Source organism: Echinops telfairi, unplaced genomic scaffold (genome assembly GCF_000313985.2).
Source record: "Echinops telfairi isolate 266 unplaced genomic scaffold, ASM31398v2 ScPeMD7_7420;HRSCAF=8458, whole genome shotgun sequence".
NCBI lineage: Eukaryota > Metazoa > Chordata > Mammalia > Afrosoricida > Tenrecidae > Echinops > Echinops telfairi.
In genome coordinates this window covers 52,310,552-52,318,618 of record NW_022111320.1, presented here as the reverse complement: position 1 = coordinate 52,318,618, position 8,067 = coordinate 52,310,552, and the positions used below count along the sequence as shown (strand labels likewise).

The following is an 8,067-nucleotide window of genomic DNA, read 5'->3' as shown; positions in this document are numbered from 1 at the left end:
CCCATCAGTAGCTCACTGGAGGCCAGATACATGCATGTGCCTTCCTGCTAACAAGACACATGGAGCTACGCTGATGGCAGCCTGGTACTGGAGGAGCCACATGGAGACCCCTGCCAGCGTTGACATGTTTCCACTGCCACTGGATCCACACGCGTTTCCACCCAACTGGCCTGTGATCTTCCTGCATTTGGCATCACTGCGTGTGCTGCATGAGTCTCAAGAGGAATTTATGGGTTGGTATCGGACATATAGGCTAATATAGGATTTATGGACTTGATCTCAGATGGTTTCTTAATATACGGTTATTCTTTTATTTAAAAGTCTTTCTTATAAACATGAGTGCCTCTGGATTTGTTTCTCTAGTCTACCCAGACTAGCACAGTTGATATCTAACTTAGATGGTTGCTTGCTTTAAGATAAGCCTTCAATACCCCAGATGCTAGCTTTCTGATAGCTGGGCCTATCTGGTTTCCTCACTGTACTTAGCTATAGCGAGCACCCATGTCTCCACTGAACACTGCATCAGGGCAAGTACTGAACAGGGCCACAACATCAGAACTAATTGTCCTAAGATTAGGGCTTATGATTAAGTGTGAGCTCAAAAATCCATTTGTGTATCAAAAGCTTATATATCTCCCTGGTCCATATTATAGGCAGCATTATCAGCTTGTCGAGATAATCCAAGTAACCTCTAGGAAGCATTCTGTAATTCTAATAGTACCATTAATCTAGCCCAGGGACGGGGAAAGTCCAGCTCAGGGGCCATATAAGGTTTGTGAAATCATCAATACCAGTTACCATTACACACCTCAGTAAGAGAAGCTGTTCTAAGTCATCGTATTAGGGGTTAGTTAATTCAGTGCTTGGCTACATATAGCAAACTAATTTTTAAGTTGATAATTTTATATGGTCCATGAATGATGTTATAAATATCCACATGGCTCGTGGCAAGAAAAAGGTTCCTCTCCCCTTATCTTGCAGTCGAATAGAACTTACAGTGCTGTCAATAAAAGGTACACGGGAGAAAACTAGACTAGAATATATGTGGGTTCACTTTTACAGCTTGAAAGCTTAAGGTACTAAGCACCGTTCAAGGAAGCAGGCAGGGTCAGACAAAAGGCAAGCATTCCCATAGCACTCGTGCACGATGGCAGAAAGATGTCTGCAGGACTGGGGCATGTCCTGCCCTGATAGGCAGGGGCCTTCTCCACCCTGGAGGTGGCACAGGAGCTGCACAGAGAGGCAGCCTGAGGCCACTCAGTCCAAAGCCAAGCGTTTGTACCTCTTGGACCTGCCCTGAAATCTGAGGCTTGCCAGAGACCAGAGGCATCATCTGGCCAGGCCACCGGCCCTAGAAGACCTGGACCACACGTGGGGAGTCTCAGGAGAGGAAGAGCAGGCAGCCGGGAAGCTGTGGTTCTAGTTACTCTCTACGTGACCACCGTTGCTTTCGCATGATGCTCATTCTTTTCCTCCTATTCTTTCCTGGCTTTTAATTTCATTAAGAAGACCCACAAATCAGTTCAGGCCAGCTAGCTGTGGAAAACCCTCAGGATTCAAGGTGGCCAAGCCATACCCCAAGGCTCATTCCCATTGGAGCAGTGGACTGGCCACCTGGACCACCTGCCTGAACAGAAGGGGTGTATCCCAGGGGAGAGCATCTCACCTGTTTGAAGTTGCCGTTTTTCCTCTGTTCCCAGTCCATCATGTCGTGAAAGATAGGGATCATGATATTCCGCACTTCTGGCTGTGGGACCAGCGTCACACCCAAAAAAGGGCCAATCATCCCGGGAATGAAGTGGATCTTATGTTCACCTGAACACAAAACCCAACGCATTAGTTCCTATCTGCTCCGCACCTTCCCGAGAGATGCACAGAGATGCTATGATCCCACTGGACGTTTCTGAGAACAAAATAGGCGCTCCCCACTTTTGGCTTTTCTGGATATTCCTTCTGTTTGCTTTTTGGAGGCGACAGATGAGATTGGTCGGGCTCAGTTACAGCAAATGTTTACAGGCACAAAACTGCTTTTCTAAAGAATGGCCTCCCGGAACAAGCACCTGGAAACCCTCTGAGATCAAGCAGCAGAATTCTTCGCTCTGGGCAGACTGGGAGCTCTGGTGGCAGGGGTCACGGGTGGGGCTGCTTACCGCAAGGAACAGATAAAAGAGGACGCTTTCTACTGTCGGAAAACGTTACTGTCTCGACCCCCCCCCCCAGGGGCAGCCCCTCCCTGCCCTAGAGGGTGGCTGTGCATTGGGATCCACTGATAGCAGAGAGTTTGGCTTGGAGTTTTCACCGCACGGGGTTTCTGAGTAAGTGGTGATCATTTCAGATGGTCTCTTAGATAAGGTGACCAGGTTTTAACATTGGTAACGTGGGACACCATTGATAAAACTCCTATCCTGGTGAAATAGCCACATGGCAGCCAAAAACCGTATACCCTAGCTTGTCATAAATTCTTTCCAAAAATTGGGACTTTTTAAAAAATGCTGCAGACGCAGGAAAAATTGTTCAAAATCAGAACTGTCCCATCAAAAGCAGACGTCTGGTCACCTTACTCTTGAGAGTACTCAGTAAGGAGATGAAACACAAATTTCTACCTTTAGCTTCGAGGACTCTAAGGGGGGAGGCGATCCATGGGGGTGCTCCCATGCAGGCCAAGGGCTGCTCCTGAGCTCTCGGGAGCCTCCTGCACAGCCTCCCAGGGACTCTCGCCTCATTCCCTCGTCTTGACAGTGTGTTTCTGGTGGTGCCTGGCATCTGCTCAGATTGGCTTCCAACTTCCTTCACGGGGTCTTTCTAAGCGAAGTGACGGCTACGGGGTCTGACTGCTCGCCATCACACAGGCTTTGGGAAGCCACGGTCAGCCCTGAGGGCCTCAGCAGGCAGCAGCTGCCTCCACAGTGACTCTGACCCCTGCCACCCCGTGTGGACCAGAGAGCTGTGTTCCACAGGATTTCCCGTGGTTGACGTTTGGACCCTTCTCCCACCTGCTACCGGGTGAACCTGAACCTGCCTCCTCGGGCTCCTAGCCAGACGTCTTCCCTGTTCATGCCTCCCGTGGACTCCCTGAGGAGCACGGTCCGGGAACTGTCCGGGCGAAGGTGAGCTCGAGTAAGTCGCCCCCAGGGGACACAGAATTTGCCTGTGCGATGGCTGCTACACCCAAGGGGCACCAGCTGCCACAAACCAGACCATGACGAGGGAGGGGGTGGCGCCAGACCATGAACAAGGAAGGGGATGGCGCCATCAGGCAAGTGTGGTGTTTTTTTGTTAAAAAGGAACTCCTCCCAGCTTGAAAGCGTACGGAAGGAGGCCATGCTAACCCTGATGCTGATTCTGCATATCTCAGTAGTCTTGGGACCTGGTGCAGTCGCCAGCCCCTTGCGCTCCTGGGAACCTCACAGGTAACTTCAGGATTAGAAGCTATCCCAAAGCTCAGGGGGACCCAGGAATAATAATAATAATAATAAAAAAAGCCCTGAAGCCAGAAAGCCTGCTTGAGGAATGCATCCCCACCCAGGGGCAGAGTCCCAGCGCTAGCAGGGGTGCCTCAACATGCCTGCTGCCCCTCGGGTGGGGGTGGGGGGTGGGGGGAAGGACCTGCATGATGCTGCCATTGAACTGCAAGGGCTTCTGAGCTGTGTGCTCAGCTGAAAGCCCATTTCATCGAGAACAGTAATGTAGCTTTGCTGGCACCCACGGGCCACCGAGAGCCCACAGTGTACCACAGGGTGGCCCACCCGGGCTGGAGGGCAACTCAGGGATTCTGCCAAAAACACTGCTCTGAGAACTGCAGACCCTGCTGTGAAGAGAAACCCCACCCCAACCTCGCCCAGAGGCACAGCGCGCTGACCGGCTCCTGGAGGTCACTGGTGTCAGGGCCTCATCAGATGCCAACATGGCAGAGACCCAAGACAGGCATGTCTGTCTTTTCTCAGGAGCTGGGTCTCCCCGAGGTCTCTCCCCGGAGGCTGCCCCATCCTGCCCAGGCACAAACTGCACACAGGGGCTCACAGGCATGAGATTCCAACGTGGGAACCCCACTCTTTGCTCCCCCTTGAGTGGTGTGTGTGTGTGTGTGTGTGTGTGTGTGTGTGTGTGTGTGTGTGTGCTAACCCCCAGCCATCTCTCCTCGCTGGGGCTGTGTGCACATCTGCTGCTTCCCTGCACCTCAGACGCTATGTGAAACCCACCTAAAACTCTCTTGGGTCTAGAGTGACCTCCGTAAAACCTGGGGCAAAGTTACCAGTCTGGTCCCTTCCTATCTGGCTACGGGCTACTCAGAAATTCAGAACAGGGAAGAAAGACCTACCCAAATTCTGCCACATGCTGAACAGCTCGTAAGCCATCATCACACGCATGTCCCCATACCTGGGAAAAGAGAGCCCGAGGCCCGAGGTTAGAAGGCTGCAAACCCAGGGTGGTCATCCTGCAGGACTGTTTCCAATCCTTCCCCAAATGCCAATTCATTTGGCGCTCCACGGCACCGCTCCCCTCAGCCCCGGTGGTGAGCCCTCCCGGTGAGATGTGCGGCCTCTCCCAGGAGCCCGCGGCAGGGCGGTGACTAGGAGGCCGTCTGCCTTACTTATCCAGGGTCTTCTTCCTCTTGGCTGAAGCGACAGCTTCCAGCTGGAGGCTTGGCTGGTTTATGAACAGAACCGCGAGGCTGAAGTACGAATTCCACACCTGAGCGAGCGAGAGAGGAAAGAGGCAACGTGACCCTTCCAGGGAGAGCTCATGGATACACATGTGCAGAGTAGGTCCTCCTGTGCAATCGTAAGGTCCTGAATTAAAAAATCAATGTGTTTGTCTCCACTCCCACAGGAGTTTTCCTGTGCTTTTTCTACTGGGATTCTGCAGAAGCCAGCAGTGCGATGCTGATTGCGGGAGTGCGCTCGGGGCTGCCTGCCCAGGGGCTCCCAGGTCATGTGCAATCGCTGTCGGGCTGAGAAGTGGGTTGGTCCGATGGGAATCTATCACTAGAACAGCCTGTGAGCCTGTGCTTGGTTTTCTTTTCTTTCTTTCTTCTTCTTTTTTTTTGTTTGTAGTAAGAGCATTTATTATAATAATATTGGGAGCATCGAACTAGGAAAACTAGGATGACTGGGCTTGCAGCGTTTGGGGGCTCGTACAACTCTTATCACAATCCATCCATCCATCCATTGTGTCAAGCACATTTGTACATCTGTTGCCATCATCATGCTCAAAACATTTTCTTTCTACTTGAGCCCTTGGTATCAGCTCATTTTTCCCCCTTCCTCCCCCACCCTCCCTCGTGAATCCTTGATAACTTGTGGATTATTATTTTTTTCATGTCTTACACTGTCCGCTGTCTCCCTTCTCCCACTTTTCTGTTGTCCGTCCCCCCGGGAGGGGATTATATGTCGATCATTGTGATTGGTTTCCCCTTGCTCCCCTCCGCCCACTTTCCACCTTCCCCCTCCCCTCCTGGTATGGCTACGTCTCATGATGGGTCCTGAGGGGTCATCTGTCCTGGATCCCCTATGCTTCCACCTCTGCTCTGTACCCGTGTACATACGTGCTCTGGTCTACTGTGCTTGGTTTACTAGGGTGATCGCCCAGCTGGTGACGCCTGCATGGGATGCCTACCTTAAAGTCGAAGTCGGCCTCGGTGAAGTTCTTGTGCAGTGCTGAGGACAGGTACTGCACCGTGGTAACAATGATGCTGCGGGAGGAGGAGAGAGAGCATCGGCAGGGTTCAGACTCACGGCGGCGTCCGGCAGCGGGCACCGCTGTCCCGGGCCTGTGCGCCAGCTGCACAAGTATACTTCGCTTCCTCTAAGACATGAGCTCGAAGGCACAAGCCCTGCAGACTAGCCGTCTGAGAAACGGCCCGATGGGGGTGCAGCAGAGGGTCCCAGAGGCTCCCTGGGCCTGTTTCCCTGCCTGTCAAAGGAGTGCTTCCAGTAAGTGCATTATGGTGAAATCTAAGTGCTAGTTTCAGAGGCGTACTGAGATGTAATTCACATGCCAGCAGTTCGCCTGTTCAGGCTGCACAGTTCACTGGTTTCGGAACGCTCAAGGGGCTGTCAAAAAGTGCATGGAAAATCAGATGAAAAGACAAGCAGCACGCACATGTACGTACATGTGTATGCACACGCACACACCACTCACTATTTCATCCGTTTTTATACGCACGATTCCAAGACCTTCGTGATGCATCCCCGCCACTACTTGTTCCTGATTCTTTCCATCCCTACTGGAAACCCAGCGAGGCGGCAGCGTCTGGTAGTTCCGGAAGGTGGCTTCCAGTTCCAGGAGGGATTGTCTACTTTGCCATGGAGAGCTTAGCTCCGAATGGTACCGTTTATGTGCTAATACGACGGCAGGAAGCCCGGTGCCAGGGGCCCCTCTGACTGCTGGTGACCTGTAGGGCGGAGCACAACTGCTCTCCCGGCGGTGAGGCTGGACAGCTTTAGGGCAGAGGTTCAGCTTTCTCCTGCAAGGTGGCTAGTGGGTTCAAACTGCTGCCCTTCCAGTTAGTGAGCCAGCTCGTAACCCATTACGACGCCAGGGCAAAGACTCTTATTTTGGCGAGCCTTTACTTTCACCAGCAAGTGACCTGACTTCGGCCTTTGGTCTAGACCAAGGGTCGGCCAACTTTTGAGATGGAACAGCCAATTTTGTCCCTCATGACTATTTAACAAGTATTTGAGAGTCATATACGTATTTTCACAAGCAAATGAAATCATCATCTGCGCAATATCCTTTAAAATTGTTCAATTTCATGTCAGAGCCACGTGTACGTGACGAAAAAGCCGCATGTGGATCGTGAGCTGCAGCGTGCAGGTCCCTGGTCGGACTGTCACCCTGGCCCACAGAGCGACCGGAGGCCAGGGAGTGGGCGAGGGTGGCGTGGGGGTGAACTGGGACAGGCAGGGGAGCACGTGACGGTGGAGAGCCTGGCTGGCCACAGAGGGTTACGGGTTAGGTCAGCACGGAGGGTGATTAGCTCGCCAGCAGGGGTAATAAAGGTGGAGGTGGGGAAAGTGAAAACCTCTGCTCTCGCAGGATAAACTTGCGTTCTCTGTGCAGTTAGGGGACAGAAACGAGAGGGACCCAAGTGGAGAATGCATTATTTGAGGAAACATCTCTATGGCTTTGTGTATAAGCACTTTTTTTCCTGGTCTGTTCTTTCCTTTCTCGATGTTTGCAGCTTGGGGGGTTTTGGGGCGGCTTTTCCATTTTCCCCGGGGGAAGGGCCCTTTTGTTCTTGGCCCCCCGGGGCTTCCGGCCCTTGTTGCCGATTGCCCTTTGCAGGGTTGTTCAGGGGGCATCCGACTAGACGCCTTCTGAGTGGAGGGGGACCAGGTGGGTCAGCCCCCACCATCTGTCCCCCTTGTTCCGTTTTCCAAGAGGAAGCACACGTTGGGAATATGAATGGGGGGGCAGGTCGGGGTCAGTGAGTCCTGTGGCCGGAGTCAGAAGAGGTTGGAACTGGAGGGAGGGTCTCAGGTGGGGAATGGCAGGGAGGGCGGCAGGAGTGCTGTCTCAGGGTCACACAGGTCACACCACAGGGGCTTGGGAAGCGAGCCCCCTCAGGGAGGCCAGCAACTTTGGGCATATTTGACATCCATAGGTGCTTCCACTTCTATCCTTCGTATGAATAGCACAATCTGACAAGCTCACTTTCTGAATTCTCTTTAAAGCTTTTCTCTCCTTGGGCCTCCGGCCACCGGTCAAGCCTAATCCGCACGTTTTCGACAATGACCCCACCTTCTCTGAACCCATGGCCTTGGGCTTCTGCTTTCTCTCTTCCACACACTCCCCTGGTCTGAGCAGAGCTCTGTGGCTGGAGGCGCACTGCCTTCCACACTCACTTGCACACACTGGCCTTCCACACTCACTTGCTCGTGAGCAGTCTCATCACCATCCAGTCCCGAGGGAAGACACTCATCTTCATGAGGTTCCGGAACACACAGAAGATCTTCAGCAGGAACTCCTGGCACGGGAGGGAAAGGGGACATGAGACAGGACCACTCTCACCTCCACCTCCTCCACCTCCACCTCCTCCACCACCTCCACCTCCACCACCTCCAC

General features: G+C 52.9%; 1 protein-coding gene across 1 annotated transcript in view; it reads right to left on the bottom strand.

The window, feature by feature from the left end:
• The window catches only part of DOCK3 (dedicator of cytokinesis 3), a 340,151-nt gene that overhangs the window by 33,268 nt on the left and 298,816 nt on the right, over nucleotides 1-8,067 (bottom strand). The window contains exons 27-31 of the mRNA XM_045297414.1: nucleotides 7,875-7,969; nucleotides 5,617-5,692; nucleotides 4,592-4,692; nucleotides 4,319-4,377; nucleotides 1,667-1,815 (exon numbers count right to left, since the gene is read on the bottom strand). Coding sequence (XP_045153349.1) covers nucleotides 1,667-1,815; nucleotides 4,319-4,377; nucleotides 4,592-4,692; nucleotides 5,617-5,692; nucleotides 7,875-7,969 — 480 coding nt within the window. The remainder of the gene's footprint in view (nucleotides 1-1,666; nucleotides 1,816-4,318; nucleotides 4,378-4,591; nucleotides 4,693-5,616; nucleotides 5,693-7,874; nucleotides 7,970-8,067) is intronic.